The sequence below is a fragment of the Petaurus breviceps genome, unplaced genomic scaffold, assembly GCF_028583685.1.
Source record: "Petaurus breviceps papuanus isolate PSGF00001 unplaced genomic scaffold, PetGlider_PUasm1.0 98, whole genome shotgun sequence".
Taxonomy (NCBI): domain Eukaryota; kingdom Metazoa; phylum Chordata; class Mammalia; order Diprotodontia; family Petauridae; genus Petaurus; species Petaurus breviceps.
In genome coordinates this window covers 64,684,189-64,701,970 of record NW_027187460.1, presented here as the reverse complement: position 1 = coordinate 64,701,970, position 17,782 = coordinate 64,684,189, and the positions used below count along the sequence as shown (strand labels likewise).

Below are 17,782 nucleotides of genomic sequence, written 5' to 3'. Positions count from 1 at the left end.
ATGTTATACTTGATTGACCTGGGTTTAAATTCTGTCTTTGTCACTTACTGTCTGATCTTGGGTAAATCTCTAAGATTTTGCTTTCTTATTTATAAAATGAGGGGATTAGACAATATGGCCTCTAAGGTCCCATCCAGCTCTAAACTGATGACCCTATTCAGTAGATGACCCTGATTCAGTAGAATCAATGATTGGCCAACATAGTGAAAGAGAAAAAACAGCAGAACAGTCAAATCAGTTCTTCTGAATGAATTAACCAGCTACTCTAACAGTCCCAATAAGTGAAAAATAAAGATGTATTTGAAACAAAGGGGGAGGAGCATGATAAGTTGAATGAATGCTGGATCTAGAGTTAGAGAACCTAGGTTTGAATCCTGTCTATGTGATCTTGGGAAAGTCATTTCATCTTAACGGGCCCAGGTTTCCTTATTTGCATTCAGAGCACTGGACTTCTAAGGCCCTTCTAGTTCTAAATCTAAAATACTGAAGTAACCAATAATGTAGTGGCAGTAAATTCAAAGTTAATTTCATTTTATAAGCGATTATATTCCTACAGTCTTTTAAAGATGATTAACCTTTCCTGCTTTGCATATTAATACACACAATTTACTGATATCCAAAATTAAAAAAATGTTTGAGAAAGATGCAAAGAATAAGTTTTCTAATCAGTACAGTAAAATTTATTTATCTTTATGATTTATACAATAGAATTAAAGACATAAGAACAAATACCATCAAGATGGCTATATGCTGTTTAGGAAAACAATTGGTCCCAATTCAATTGCACAAATGCTCATTCTGCTTAGAATTTAATTTATGCTTGACTTTTAATATATATTTTTTTGCAGTCTCTAGGATATGCATAGTTGACTATAAACTGTCTTTCTGTTGCATTATCATCAGATACAGAATGCTTACCAATTCTGAAAAATAATGAATAACAAAAAAAATATCCTTAGACAATGGACCACATTTTCATAGAAATAAATGTAATGAGCTTACTGTAATGTGATACATTTCAGCTTCCAGATATACAAATGGAACAATATTAACACATTAAAGGTATGATGAGTTTTCATTTTCTTTTTAGTATTTACCATATACTATTTTTTGTACAAACTATTTATTGATTTCTTTGGTTTTAAAATTTATGTCCTTTATATCTTTGCCTGACCCGAATAAAATGTTCTACTTGTACCAAACATCAAAATAAGTAAAAAAAAAAAATTCAAGCAATTAAAAACATGAAAACTCAGTGGCCACAAGGTAGAAATGGAATTTTCTTTTCTGTGTTAGAAAGAAGCTGGCCTAATTAGGCAGTCATACCTTGGGTACTGCAGCTGTTACTGCTTTCTTTAAGTAGAAAATTCTTGGGAAACAAGTACTGCTACGATTTTCAAGTGATTATACCACTTGTCTCCCTATTTTGTTATGGAGTAATTTAGCAGTAATTTATCTGCTGCTGATCAGGCCTTGCCTTCCAAAAACATCCAATATTTTCTTTGAAAACAAACAAAAGCAAAATGGCATAAATAAATAAGTTTACCTAAGGGGATATAATAAATAGGCTAGTAGATGGGAATAAGAACTATTGTAACATAAAGCTGGGCAACGTTGCACAAATGGACAATAATAGCTTTGGGTCTTTAAGTTCCCATGAGTATAATTTTAATTGTACAACAAGGATTTAGTACTGATATGATATAACTGATGGGCTTTTAGAAAAATAATAATGACAATTTCTGTTGCTTTCATTGTTCAAAAATAAAATTATTGTGCTTGCACTGGTAAATTTAAGCCCTCTAACTTCAGAATATGGGGGCTCCTTAAGAATTTCAACGTTGGGTTGTGAAGCACAAATCTCATGGATTAAAAATAACAGAAATAATCATAACACTATGATTCCTTCAACTATTCATGGTTTACTGGCATCTAGACTAACTACACATGCTGTCTGAGAAGATATTAAGCTCAAAAGTTTTGCTGTCTTCGCTTTTTTGCATCCATCGCATCCAGAATTGGTTGTCTCTTTGCATTATAACTTTGACGAAGTTCTTCAATTTCTCTTTCCATCATTGGGTCCAATGCCTTTAACCGCATTTGTAATTCTTCTAAACTTAGGTTTTTCAACTGGAGGTAGAAAAAATAAAAATATTTAGTAAAATTATCCCGAATGCATGCAGAAGCTTTAACACAATTATTTCTGTAAAATGTTTATTTCAAAATATTTGAAATATTGTTCAAAATCTAATCCAAAGGCATTTAATTAGTCATTTCAAAATATAAAAAAGCAGGTCTTGCAAATATAGTAAAACTATATTCAACAACTAAAAGACTTCAATCAAATGGAATTTTTTTCTGTTCTTTCCTGCAAGAAATTAGGCTGGCACTGGACATTTAATAAGAAAATAAAAGCAATACGAAAAAATCTAGGCTGTGTCTTAGAGCAAATATTTAGCTCAATCTCCTACCTCTGGAAGTTGAGTAGTTTCTTTCTTTGAAAGGTAAAACTATTCAACTCCTATCTTTCCATCAATGACAATGCTTTTTACAATGCAACATATAAAAGAAAAATGGTTAACATGGAATCGAAAACCAAGAAATAAAAACACTCTCTACCAGTGTCTGGTATAACTTCATCCCATAGGGCTAAAGGAACCTGTGGATATGATTGTTACACCTTTCCTAGGGATACCTAGTACTGCTGAAGGATAACAGAAGTGCCAGGGATGAACCACAGAAAGGGAAGAATGTGCTTTTTTCAAACCACAGGTCACGGACATGGATCTTGGGTCTAAATAAATGCTTAGATTTGTCATTACAAGAAATTAAGCTGGAATAAAAAGAAGTCCCTACCTGACAACATAACTTCATTAAGAACAAAGCTTCATTTATTTTTTTGATAAAGTAAAAAATATGAATACAGTATGAGTGGCTTTAAGCCAGACTTTTGACAACCTCTTTCCATTTATCATTTGAATATGCTATAGAGCCCTCCCAATACTAGGTTATGGTAGTTAGGTGACTTTCAAACAAGGGGACTGATTAGATCCAAAGAGCCCTCATTAATATACTGAGGTCAGCCTAGAAGGACATTGCTAGCAAAGGGTTACCAGTCTCTGTCCTTAGTGCTCTTATATTTAACATCTTTATCAACAACTTGGGAAAGCAAATAAGTTTTTGAATGACAATAGAGAGTGGGGTATCCCAGTTTGGATCACAGAATCAATATTAAAAAAAAAAGATCTTGACAATGTTGAATGCTAGGAAAACATTAAAAAGATGATTTTTTTTTTCTTTTTGGAGGGCAATTGGGGTTAAGTGACTTGCCCAAAGTCACATGGCTAGTTTTTTTGTATTAAGTGTCTGAGGCTGTATTTGAACTCAGGTCCTTCTGACTCCAGGCTGGTGCTCTATTCATTGTGCCACCTAGCCGCCCCTGCAAGATGAAATTTAATAAGGATAAATTTAAAATTTTTGAATTTTGAATTTAGAGTCCAGCAGAATTTAGATAAAAAATTAACTACACACATAAAAGTTAGGGGAGAAAGCAGATCCTGGAAAAAAGATGTAGGTGTTCTAATGGAGTACAAACTCAAATGGAACAGCAAAAAAAGCTGAATGAGATCTTAAAATGTATTAATTTTATTTATTTTTGCATCAATTTTTTTGATGAAGGTTTTTTAAAAAACAAAATATTTATTTTCATAAGTCCCTCCCCTTCTTCCTGCTCCCAAACAAGTCTTCCCTTGTAACACAGATTTAAAAAGAGTTAAGAAAAAGAAAAATTCAGCAACACCAAACAACAAATTAGCTATACCTGACAATAACAAGAAATATTTCATACATATAGCCCCTCACCTCTGAAATGAAGCAAGAGAAGGCAGTATCAGATTTTAAAAGGGACACTGACAACCTACAGGATACATACATCAGAAAGTAACCAAGATGGTGAGGAGGTAATTATAGATTAGGATCAGTTGAAGAAACTGAGGATTTTACTCTGAAGAAGAGAAGTCTTAGAAGGAAAATGATTGCTATCTCTGAATTAATTCAAACAATTCAAAACTTGAGAGGACCCACAAGATGACATACTAGAAAGAAGTACAGCTGAGTTCTTTCCAATAACTACTCCACAAAGATCTAGAAACTGCTAGGGGCAGAGTCCTGACTGGGAAATAGAAGCAAAAGCCACAGGCAGTTAATCTTTAGCCCCAGTAGGTAAAAAGAGGCAGAGGTGTGGTCTGCAGACCCTGGGCACAGGGCTAGAGCTTTCTGTGCAGAGCCCTCTGGTGCAGGGATTGATCTGGGGGAGGCCTGCCTTTTGGTCACAGGCCCTCAACTATACTGACTGAAGAGCAAACATAGGATGTGTGGCTGGGAGTGGAGCAGGATCTCAGGATGCCCTGAAATAACCAAGGCAGGAACCCAGAACTAAGGGGAGCCTATAGTTCTGCTACTCTGAAGTTGGGTTCTCAAAAACTATGTTAGCAGAGAGAAAGCTCTGAAAGATCATACCAATCTGGGAGACTGAAGACCGCAGAGTAGCAGGAAGACATATAGTGCATGTTCCTGGTCCCCCACTCCTAAACCAATTTCTCCAAAAGATCTAGAAAATACCATATCAGTTAACACAAGATAAAAAAAAAAAGCACAATAGGTCACATTTCTGATCCAGGTTGGCAAAAGGAGACAGAGTTCAGAGGACAAGTTTTGGCCAATAGCTCTCAACATGTTAGCACGTGGAGAGATTGCATCAGGGCACAAAGAGGTCTTTGAGGTAGCTTAGAGGGGACTAATCTTGTGCAGGGTTCAGGAAAAAGTGTGAACTGGCAGCTCTGTTGTTCACTACCCAGTTCTGGGTTAGAGATCCAGGACAGAATGAGGAGGGGACTTGTGCCTAGAGGTGGCATTCCAGTCATGGATCCTAGACTATGTACTGAGCAGGAGTAAGGGCAGAAGCAAGCAGCAGATACGTGGGTCAGATACTAGGAGTGGAATTGGGTCTCAGTTCCAGCTTCCAGTCCAGTTAAAAGCCTATACAAGAATAACCAGGGCGATGATCCCAGACTAAGCCTATAGTTCTGTCACTCTAACCAGCAGAGTTTTTCCACCTGACTGATAGTGGCCAACTCCAGCAAAAGTATAATGGGGCAAAACAACAGGTGTGTTGCTTAGACCCAAACCTAAGTAAGGAATTTGTAGAGGTCAGTGATCAGATGTTTTCGTGAACCAAACTGCTTTGGGAGCACTGGAAGTTGGTAGGCCAGCCTTAGCTGCTGATGAGATACTAGAATAACACAATACTTAATACCCTGAGAGAGTAGCAGAAGGACCAAAGAGGACACAAGCACAGCTTAAGACATTCCCTCCAGAAATGCACAGAGCCTGGCTCAAACATAAATTCTGAAATCAAGAAGTAGGCTGGAACAATGAGTTGAAAAAATTTTTATTTAATGTTTTTGTAAATTAAATGAGAGAACTAGAGGATAAACTGGAATAGAAATAAGTACTATGGAAAAAAGAATTGGAAAATGCATTAAAAGCTTGGCATCTTACATAATCAAGAGACTCTTTGAAAATTAGAATGGGATCTAAGATAATTCCAAAGAACTTATGATGAAAAATGCTATCCACCCCCAGAGAAAGAACTGATGGAGTCTGAATGCAATTCAAAGCATTTTTTAAAAACTTGTTTTCTTTTTTAGCCTGTGTTTTCTTTCACAAAATGAAAAATACTGAGATATTTTTGCTTACCTTCTCACTGAGGGGAGAGAGGAAAAGAATTTGGATCTCAAAACTTTAAAAAACTAAAGCTAAAAATAATTTTTACATAAAATTAGAATAAAATATTTGAACATTTAAAAATGTATAGTTAGAATAATTTTTCACATTGTCTATGTTCTAAAAAAATTAGAATGGACCAAATCAAGGTTAATAACTCTATGAGACAACGAGAAATATTAAAACAAAGTAACATGGCTGGAAAAAAAAAGAAGAAAATGTAGGGCAAAACATATCAAAAACAAACTGACTCAGGAAAAATGCTCCAAATCATTAATAATTAGAGATACAAAAATGAAAACAACTCTACCTTATGCTCATCAGATTTGGTAAAGCTGAAGAAAATGGAAAATGACAGATGTTGGGTGGGGATTTGGGAAAACAGGTACATTAATGCACTGTTGGAATAGCTGTGAAATGGTCCAGACATTCTGGAAAGTAATTTGGAACTATGCTCCAAAAGTTACTAAACTGTGCATACATACCCTTTGACTTGACTTCTACGTCTATATGCCAAAGAAATCAAAGGAAGAGGTAAAGGACCAATTTGTAAAAAAAAATATTTATGTCAGCACTTTTTATGGTGACAAAGTAGAAGCTGAGAAGCCCATCAATCGGGGAATGGCCAAATAAATTATGATATATAAATGTGATGGAACACTGTTGATGATGATAATTAAAGAGAGGACTTCAGGGAAAAAAAATCTGGGAAGACTGATGAACTGATACAGAGTAAAGTGAGCAGAATTAGGAGAACAATTTATGCAGTAATAAGAATACATAAAAACCCAGTTTTTAAAAAGTTTTATGAACTCTCATAATCACAATGAACAACCACAATTCTAAAACACTTGTGATGAAACACAGATTGAGGCATACTTTTTTTGGTCACATTCAAGGCCAGAATTAATTTTGCTTGACTTATACATATTTGTTTTGAGGATTTTGTTTTTCATGCTTTTTTCTTTTTCTTCTTTTTTTATGCTTTTTCTGTAGGGTATGAGGCAGGTGGAAAGAAGCTGAATTTGTATTATTTGAAAAAAAAACCCCAACAACCTAATAAAAAGATAAAAACAACTGAAAATTGATTTTTGCAGAGCATTATGCTAGGTATTGGGTCTTTAAGTACCCAATTTTGCGAAGCACTATGCTAAATGCTGGGCCTTACATGTTTAATAAATATATGCTGAAATGGAATGGGTTATTCATTCCTCTGGAGGTTCTACTCCTGACTCTCTGGACTTTACTGTGCCACAGAAGCCTCTTTAACCTATAAATTCACTCCACCCCTGTACTTTACACACTAGAAGTACATTTGATCCTGGAGGCCTCTGATTGTCTAGTTGAGTCAAAGCAAACTTAAGGATATAGAAGGTCACAGGTTCCCCACCCATGGTCTAGTTCCTCCCAGAACTCCTATTTTAAAAATAATGCCCAGACTAACAATGTCTTCAGTCTTCTTCAGATTTCCCTCCTGACTCTCTGGACTTTCCTATGCCTCCAGACCTACATGGGGTACCTTCTTTGTAGCTCTCTAACACTTTCCCCTTTCAGCTTCCTTTTATGTGTCATCTTCCCCCATTAGAATGTAAGTTAATTGAAAACAGGAATTGTATTTCTGGTTATATTTGTATTCCTTAGCACGCTTAAATACTTGTTAGAAGCAGCTAGGTAGCACAGTAGATAGAGTTCTGGAACTGAAGTCAAATCTTAAACAAAATTCATCATTCTGTTATTGGCTGTTAGACTCTCCTCTCTTTTAAGAGTGGGATAGCCATCATGTACATGAAGTGTCTGAAGAACTGTATGAGAGATTCTATTTGTTGGCCTCAGAAGACAGAACCAGGAAGTTGCAGAGAGAAAAACTGAAGTTTGATATAAGGAAGATTTCCTTATATTAGAATTATCCACAAATATAATGGGCTGTTCCCCTCACTGGAGGTCTTCAAAGAAAAGTGAGATCACCATTTATAAGGAAGGTTGCCAAGGGCATGTTTGCTCAGTTTAGGAAGTGATTAGATGGCCATTGAAGATCTTTCCAGCTCTGAGATTATGTGAAAGTAGCATTTAGTAGTACTGATTGTACTCTGTAATTTTTACTCAATAATGTGATGCTTGTTGAGCAAACTTCAAAATGGGATTTCCTGGGCATAAATTAGCCATTCACTGAAAAGACAGTTAAGTAAATGGCACCTACTGACCTGAAGGGGTTTTAATAGATATCAAAAGCAACTTTACTTATCTCAGGGAGATTACAAGCTATAATTATAAAGTAGCATGGGTAATTTTTTTTTTAAAGTAAACACTGACAAAGATTACAGAACTCAAAGGGAACTTAGAAATCACTTGGATCAAGCCTCTTCTTTTAGAGATAAGGAAATAGAAGATCATAGAGTTGAAATTATAATAATAGCTAGCATTTCTATAGCATTTACTTAGCACCAGGCACTGTGATGAGTTCTTTACAATTATCATCTCATTTGATCCTCACTACAACTCTGGGCGGTAGATGCTATTATTAACCCCATTTTATAATTGAGGTCAGTAAAGGTTACTAACCAAGTCAGTGTCTGAGGTCACATTTGAACTCAGGTTTTCCTGACTGAAAGCCTAGTGCTATATCCACCGATAGAGCTTTTATGTGACCTGACTAGTACACAGTTAGTGTCAAAGCTTGAGAGACAAGACCCCAGATTTTCTGACTCCCAGGCCACTATTTTCTACTAAATAGCATATTTTTTTTCTTCCTGGTTGGGTAAAAAAGAAAGACTAGGATTTTGTCATCTAGGCTAAGATCTGTGTCTAATACTCTTAGAAATTGCATTTCCTGTTCACTAGAGTCTAAATTTAAAATGACTGTTTAATAAAGCAGAAAACAAACATTTTCTGGGGTAGTTTCAAACAGTAAGAAATACATCACCTGGGAATCTGGAAACAAATTACTTTAGCACCTCCATTCCAGGGTTGTTGTGAAGATTAAATAAGATAATATATGTAAAGCACTAACTGTTAGCTGTTATTTTTATTGTTATTTCTACCAGTGGATCATAGAATCATAGATTTAGAGTGGTAACAGACCTAAGAAATAATTACTCCCGCTCCCTAGCTTTACAAATGAAGAAACTTAAGTCTCAAGAAGTCTTCCAAAATACTGTTAGGGTAGTACACAGGCAGATACACAGGTCATAAGTAACAGCACCAGGATTTGAACCCAGGTCCTCTCACCCCAATTCTCTGCTTTTTCCTAACACCAAGCTGCCTCTCTGGGAACCTTACTCTTTATCTGCATAATATCAAATTGTTAATGGTCTAATGGGGAGTCTCTCTGGACACTTGACTACATAAAAATGTTAAAGGATTCCATATTCTTCATCTAACTCTGATGATTAAGAGTTCAAAATGTAGGTCACTCAAATAATATGACTTTCAGCCTACTGCTGAGAATTCCAGAGACCACCAATCTGAGGAAGAGAAGAGCTTTGAAGAGGAAGGCTTTAAGCCTTCAGTCTAAGGCCACAGGAGACTGAACAACCTACAAATGATATTTTTTATAAAGGTGGTTTTTTAAAATGGATAAACAATGGAAACTCAGGAATCAAGACAGAAGAGTGCAAGATCTCCCCTAAACTTTAGGCCAATAGATAGTCTAAAAAGTGCCAGCTCTTACATAGGGTTTAAATAAAAATTATTGGGAACAAGAAACAGACAAAAAAAAAAAAACACCCAACTTCAAACTCCCTTGAATAGTAGATATATTATTCATGTGTTAGACATAAGGAAGTAAGGGCCAATTTCCAACAGGAGCCAAAATTTCTCATGAAAATTGGTGCAATGTGGTGTATGAATGACAGCTGGAACAAGCATCCTGTTTTGTTAATGACAGCATTGATCTTCACATTAAACACAAGGGGCAAGAGAATTCTATAGCAAATTTCTCTAATATAGCTTATATGTACATTCTTTATAAAAATCAGGAATATGATGTGTGTAGATTAATGTTTTTAACCTTTAAAAGCCTAAGTACCTGAGAGCAGCTAGGTGGCATAGTGGACAAAGGGCCAGGCCTGGACTCTAAGAGAACTGACTTCAAATTCAGCCTAAAACACTTACTAGCTGTATGGCCCTGGACAAGTGTCATGTAAACCTGTGTAAAAGGATTTGGAGAAGGAAATGGCAAACAACTTTATTATCTTTGCCAAGAAAACTCTAAATGGGGTCATGAAGAATTGAACCTGACCGAAACAAGTGAACAACTGATAACATTCTGTAAAATGCTAACCCCAAAGTGCCACTTTTGTGACAAAATGCTTTTACAATCTGTTATCTTCAAACAAATTTTCTAAAATGCCTTTTACATCCATAATATTCTGGAATATCATCTCAAATACAAATGAAAACCAATGTAATTTGTAGAACAAAGTATAGTTGCCAATAATATCATAACTTTCCTTAACATAATATATCAAAATCTACAGTAACAATCTACACTATTGTATCCAAATGACAAGAAGTAATTACTTGCATAACTTAGTCTTAAGGATGTTTTGGTAAAACAGGGATAGAGATAAGGAACATATCTATGATTTTATTTGCATGGGACTCCAAAATGAAGAAATTCCTCCTATCAATGAAGGTTGGCACTTTTTCTGCAATGATGGTCTCGGGTGTTGACCAGAGCACTGAAGAGGTTAAATTAAATGACTTTTCCAGGGTCACAAGCTAGAATGGGTCAGGAGTAGTACTTGAAGCTTGGTCTTTTTGGCTCTGAGGCCAGATGTCACACCCCAGCATGGTAGAATGGATCAAGTGCAGGACTTGGGAGTCACAGAGACATCAATTCAAGGTCTTAATAACTTCACTGAACCTTGATTCCTCTTCTGTAAAGCGCAGATAAAAGTACCAGTAAGCCAATCCCACAGGGATGCTGTACAGTATAAATGAGATAGTATATACAAAAGGAAAAGAGATACTATCTCTTCATCAAGAGTAGCCCTGTTTTAATGGGAGACCTTAAAAGACCTCAAATTTTCAAATTCTAGAAAATGATAAATAGAAGGTGTTAAAATGCCTAAATTTAACATAATTTCAGAATTTTACAGGATCATACTAAGTGCCAGTATAATCACTCAACCTATTAAAATAGATGGTGAGACATCAAGAAAAAGGAAAATTAATGGTTTTATACATACTAACATAACAATTTATAGTCAAATATATTCAATCAAGAAAAGCTTGTACAGGGTTTGCTGTGTTTACTGGGAAAACAAATTCTTCCTAGCAACTGTTTAAATGAATCTTGCAGATGCTACAGACCTTATTAGTGGTCTGTGATTAAAAAAATATGGATTGCTAATATGTATTCTGAGTCATCTATTTTCCCATCTGCTAGCAATTCTTACAATATGAACATTCTATCAACAGAATGGCTAGCAACAATTTTTTCTTATATTTGTGATGTTGAATTGCCTATAGCATTTTGTAAGATTTTACTAGTGCATGCCTCAGATTATTTGGCATTTTTTTCATAGCCTTGAGTGACTCTCTCTGCTTACATCCCATTTTAGCCCAATCCTTCACTTTTGTTGAACAAATTATGGTTTAAGTTTACAAAATACTTCTCATGCTGGCCATCACACTCATTTTATTATCAGGGAAAACAGGAAAGGGACCAAAGCTCTAGAAACACAAACTCAAACCTATTGATTGGTTCATAAGATAAAAATATAGGAGTTCTCTTTCTTCTTCTTCTCTCCACAAAAGCAAGAAAAGTCAACCAGAATGTTGATATAAGAAGTGACCTCATTCTAGTTAAATATAACTTAGCAAGAATCCTTAAAACATCTCTACGAAATGGTTATATTATCTGAGGGGCTCTTAATGTGGAACTCACACCCTAATGAGGTCGCTTATCCTACTTTTGGAAGTTTTACTTTATATGGACCTGAAATAACCATTCTAAGCTTCTTACCTTCATCGACATACTCCTTGAGATAGCTCACTTATACTTGGTGTTTTTACTTCTTCTTCTCCCCCTCTTTTCTAAGCCCTGCAATTTTACTTGTGATCTCACTATTCAACTGAAATTGCCCTCTGCAAAGTTATCAATAATCTCTAAACTGCCCAATCAAGTGGTACCTTCTTGATCCTCATCCTTGACTTCTCTGTAACATTTAACATTGTTGATCACTATCTCCTGGATATTCTCTCCTCTTTAGGTTTTTGTGAACTGCTGTCTTTCTGGTTCTCCTCCTAAATCTCTGGCCATTCCATCTCAGTCTTCCTTGCTGGATCTCCATCTATGTCATACCCACCAACCATGGATGTCTGGAATGCTCAGCCCCCTTACTTCTTCCTCCTGATTTCCCTGTCTTATTTCAAGATTTGGCTCAGATCCCACCTTTTACTCTGAGTTATGTCTTATCAAAAATATATCATTTCCCCACATAATGTGTGATTTTAGTGAGTTTCTTATATTCTGAAGTTTGGTGTTCACTAATTTAAGGTCAATCTTTTCCACCCCCAACCTTACCCTGCCCACTTTGGTAGTACAATCAAATGTTGCAATGTAAATCAATTAGAAAAACAGGATCCAACTTATAGAAATCTGTTTCATAGTCTATTTTTAAATACACCTCTAGCCTTCAACTGAAGTATGCTTTATTGAAAGCTGTCTCATAATCCTGTTATTTAATATATCATTTAGCTTATATTTTAAAACTTGGAAAAAAACACCTATGTAAAAAAAGTTAATTGAAGTCAGACAACACAGAATATTTGAGTGCTATCTCATTTAGTAGCCTGTCAAATGACAGTCATAGGACTGTCATTTCATGAAATAAATATGAATAAGGGCACTGTTCGGATTAATCTTCACTCAACAATATAAACATTGTACAACCCTTTGGAGACAATGTTAATTTTTTCAATAGAAAAAGAGAAATAATTGAATAGATATCCTCTGAAGATGTGTCTCACAAAATAGAGGCCAGCAACCTTAAAGGACTGAACGTTCTTGCACGCAACTCTATGTCTCCGTGCTTTTGCCCAGCCTTGATCCATGACCTTTTTGGAGTTGTTGGTCATCCTACATTTAGCTCACAGCTGTAAGCTGATTCACCTTGTTATAGGCCATTACTTCACCTGGAGAAACCTGAGCTAAAAAGCTTCTTGGACACGTAGCTTGGGCTGCATCATAAAATTTTAGCCTTATGTTCCTCCACAATAGCTTGTTTCTTTCATGCTTTTCAGTTTCAATGAGACAGCATTTTCATCCAAGCCTATTATTTTAATGCTGTGAGGACCAAAAGGGCTGCATTAGCTGTAGGCTCCCCACCTCTCCTTGGGAAATCATTACTAGCAAGTAACTCAAAAGCACATCTGAAAATATGTGTTAAGGAAAAAGAGAGGGGCTGTTCAAATATCTGCATATATTTTTCCTCATGATGTATCTTTTCCTCCCATCCCCAATGTCAAAAGATTTTAGTATTGTATTGTAGTTTTCAGCAAGAAAGAAGAGAAAAAAACTGGATTTCTTTGGTGGCAGTATAGTGCACCTTAAAAAATAAAGACTTTGATGTGGAACATTGGGTTTCAAATCCTAGTTGTGTCATGTATGACCTTGGCCACTTGAGCCACTTAACATCTACAGGCCTCAGTTTCATCATCCATAAAATAAGGGCCTAGGACTAGATGACCTCTGAATGCCTTCCAGCTCAAAAACTGACCCTATGACTAAAAAATAAAAATTTTATCTTATTATGCTTAGACTGGTGGCAAACTTTTGGCCACCCTATATATCCCGTAAAACACTGCCAAAATACAGTATAATGTCAGACTGCACTTCCAGCCAATAATGTCAAAACTTCAGTATTATCATTAGGTCTCCTTCTTAGTAATTAATTGGGGACTCTGCCTAGAAAAGTTCATTTTAACAATAAAGCTATTTAAACAGTGGCCAGTCATGGCAGAGTTGATGGTTTCTTGTATGACTCAATGCCCATCACCAGTGGGTATCTACACTGGTGCACTGAGTACTCTGTAAGGGCCCTTGGAACCGTTGTCTTAACGTGCTGCTGATCTTTACAGAAATTCTTACCATTCAATAGTCCAGGAACATTATCAAAACTTGTTTCTATGATAGTGCCCACAAAAATGAGTACTGGGAGACAGAGAAAGATCATAAGCTGACTGCCCCAATCAAGCCATGCAACATTATGGAGTGATGATATCTGGAGAGACAGACCAGGCTGGAACCAGGAAAACTCTTTACAAAGCCAAAGATTTTTAATGGCAATACAGCTGTGAAAGCTTTTGCTAAATTCTGCTAATATGCTGACAAAAAGATGCGCCAATGACTAATAAAAATAAATTAGGGCAGCCAGCATGTTTCTTGGAATACTGTTTGGAAGAATTTTAACACCAACACGGCATCAAGCTACAGACCAACTCTACACTGTGGTATTCTCATCCAACCTTTTACTGACTTGACAATAGCTGACATAGTCACAGATCCTATACTCAGCTTCTTTAGCAATTCTACTGGCTATATTATAGTTACAATATCTGAAAAGCACCAACTTATTAGTTAGCACACGACACTATTACCATCTATATTTGTCATGGAAAAGAAATATGTGACCAGCTTTGTGGCACAAAGTGGTTCTTTGTCTATTTGATTAAATTATACAGAAATTTCCTTAAAATGAATTAAAGGACATGTAATATCTGTCCTTAATCACCGGGTTAGGTAGTAAAAATACTTTCCACATGGTGTAGAATGTGCTACCAAGTGGTCCAGTTATTTAAATTATTTAACTTATAAACAAATATTTATTAAGTGCTTACTCTGTGCAAGGTAATGCATTACTACATGAAAGAAAGCAATGACCAAGAGAAAATGGTGAAAAGCAAGAGCTGTATGGCTGGTAGAGTTCTAGGATGGCATCTGCAGTTCTCTAGAATGAATGTTCTCATACTAAAAAGGATTACAAAACTCAACAGAGCTCCTATCAAGTCTTCTTTTATAATGCTTCTAATATTTGTTAGGTATCATGGCTACTACCCTTATAATCTCCCTTACAGAACAGGCAGTGGAGTATCAATGGCTCTGGAGACAGAGGATCTGGGTTTGAAACCTGGCTCTGCTTAACCATGTGACCTAGAACAAGTCACTGACTTTCACTGAGTCACAATTTTCTCATCTGTAAAATAATGGAATTGAATTGTATGATCTCAAAGGTCCTTCCTAGTTATAAATCTATGATCTTATGATACCACAAATATTTATTAAGCATCTAAAAATATGCCAGACACTATAAAATGATGGGGATACAATTAAGAAAAACAGTCCCTGCCCTCAAGGAACTTACAATCTAATGCACAAAAGGAATCTGAAAAGTGAGGGGGAGGAGGCATGATAAAGAAGCCACTTGACTTTATTGAGTGGTGATGGGGGGTGGGGAGAGGGGACAGGACATGAACCAAACAACATTTTAGGAAAATGTTGTTGCTGTTCATCCTTCATTCTCAAAGAGGACCAATGACAACTTGAGAGTGATACCTTCACTTGTGAGTGAACTGGATTTAAGTGAGACAGAGCTGAGCAAAGTCATCATCCTCACTCTTTTCTTCAGAGTCAATGAAGTTCAGTCAAGATGACTGGGTACAGTGGTTGAATGGAAGACAGACTGGAGTGGAGAGACACTTGAAGAAGGCAGACAATATGTTATGGAATTTTGTTAGGAACTGAGTTCAAGTTCACTGGTCTATAAACTACAGACCTCATTCATACTCCTACCCTACCTCACCCTCCCCACCTTTTGAAAAGTAGGACAAAATTTACTTCTCTTCAATTCTGTAGTACCCATTTCATTCTCTAAAATCACATTTGTCAACTCTTTAAGTAACCTGAGGTAGTTATAGTTCATCTGGGCCAGGTGATCTGAATTTCTTGAGTACATCTAGTACTTTTCCCTTACTATCTCCCTGCTTATCCTGAATATCAACTCTCTTGTTTTTGGTATTAATTTTAGTAAGCTGAGGTTGCTATATAAATAATACATATATAGCACCTCCTAATCTTTATGCTGAAGTGGTTGGGTGGGGGGGAGAAGGGGAGAAACATGCACCTGTGACTTAATTATTATAGAGAACTCCTGGAGAGGAAATGACCTCTACCAATAGGTAACTGTTCTTCAAATTAAAGTTGGAGAGTTGTGTGGGTTAAGTTACTTGCTTAGTCAGCATGTGTCAGAGGCAGACCTTAGAACCAAGTCATCTTGAATCCTAAGCTGGTTATCTATCCATGCCACCACACTTGTGCCTTCCTTTCTAATCTTCTTGAGTGTGTGTTGCTGATATATAGGAAAAAGATCATGTGTAGTTCAACATAATTTACTGGAATTATCAAGTCAAAGTACAGCTCAGGAAGCCATACCATTTTTGGCTGTGGAAATTCCTTCCCCAGAGTTTACTGTGAGTTGCCGCATGATATACAGTTGTTGTTTCAAGGATCTCTTGTTTCATTAGTGTGATCATGTCTTCCACTTCACTTCTATGCCCCAGGAGATGGCTACATGAGATGGCCAGAAATATTCAGTATCTAGTAGGCCCTGGCAATGAGCCCACTTGGTACAATTCACCTACTCCTAGGATTGTACCTGAAGCCTTTCCAAACTGATAAGACATGACAGAATATTCCACTGGCAACACTTTTAGGATGCTGGATGACACTGAAGTAGGGCTCTGGAGGAATAGCAGGAAAGAAATTTCATACCCAACTTCATCTGGGTAGTTACATAGGTCTATAATTCTCAGCCAAGAGCAAAGAGACTTTCATCAAAACAGTAATGAAAACTTTCTAGGTTAAGTCATGGTATAGGGAAAAGAATCCTGGAGTAGGAATTAGGAGTTGGACAATCGGACAAACTAGGTAACCTCCTAGGTGTGATAATCTACAATATTTTGGAATGTTATAGTAAAGAAGCACTTTAATTCTGGCCATCCCTAAGATAATTATCTTCATTATGACTATTATTTACTCAAATCTGTGCACATGATACACAGATCAGTTAGTCAATAAACATTAAATGCCTACTATGTGCTAAGGGATGGGGATAAAAAGAAAGGGAAAAGAGACAGTCCATCATCCCAAGGAGCTCACATTCTAAAGAGAAAGACAACAGGTAAATAACTAGGTGCAAATGTGCCATATCACGATTAATTGTACATAATCAACAGAGGGAAAGCATTAAAATTAAGGGGGACTGGGAAATGCTTCCTGCAAAACATGGGATTTTTAGCTGAGACTCTCAGAAGAAGCCTGGGAAGCCAGAAGGCAGAGCGAGGAGGGAGAGCACTGCAGACATCCAGAGCATTCTGGGATGCCCAGAGGCTAGAGAAAGAGTGTTTTGTGTTAGGAACAGCCTGGAGGCCAATATTTCTGGATTGCAGAATACTCAGGGGAGGTATAATATAATGAGACTAGAAACCTAAGAAGGATCCAGGTTATAAAGGGTTTTGAATACTGAACAGAAGCTTCAATCCTGGAGGTGACAGCCAATGGAGTTTATTGAGTTGGGGTGCAGTGGTGGGGTTTCCACATAATTCAATGTGCACTTGAGGAAGATCATTTTGACAGATGAGTGGAGGACAGACTGGAGTGAATACACTTGTGGTAGGGAGAACAGTCAGAAGGTTATTGAAATAGTACAGAAATAAAGCGATAAGAGTCTCCACCCTAAGAGGTGTGGTAGTATCAGAGGACAAAAGGGGCATATAAGAGAGATATTATGAAGATAAAATCAACAGGCCTTAGCAAAAGATTGAATATGCGGGTGGTGTTGAGAGTTAATACTAGAGGATGACACCTAAGTTGTGACTGGGAAGATGGCAGTTCCTTATTTAGTAACAGGGAAATCAGGAAAAGGGGAGGGTTTGGAAAGAAAGATAATTGAGTTCAGTTTTATATATGTTGAGTTTAAGATGTCTACAGAACATC

General features: G+C 36.5%; 1 protein-coding gene across 5 annotated transcripts in view; it reads right to left on the bottom strand.

Annotated features, from left to right (window-relative positions):
* Window positions 1-655: 655 nt before the first annotated feature.
* STK3 (serine/threonine kinase 3) overlaps window positions 656-17,782 on the bottom strand; it is a 468,999-nt gene continuing 451,872 nt past the window's right edge. For all 5 annotated transcript variants that reach the window (XM_069080955.1, XM_069080960.1, XM_069080958.1 and 2 more), the window contains one exon: window positions 656-2,130. In XM_069080955.1, the coding sequence (XP_068937056.1) occupies window positions 1,972-2,130 (159 nt within the window). In that variant the 3' untranslated portion in view covers window positions 656-1,971. The remainder of the gene's footprint in view (window positions 2,131-17,782) is intronic.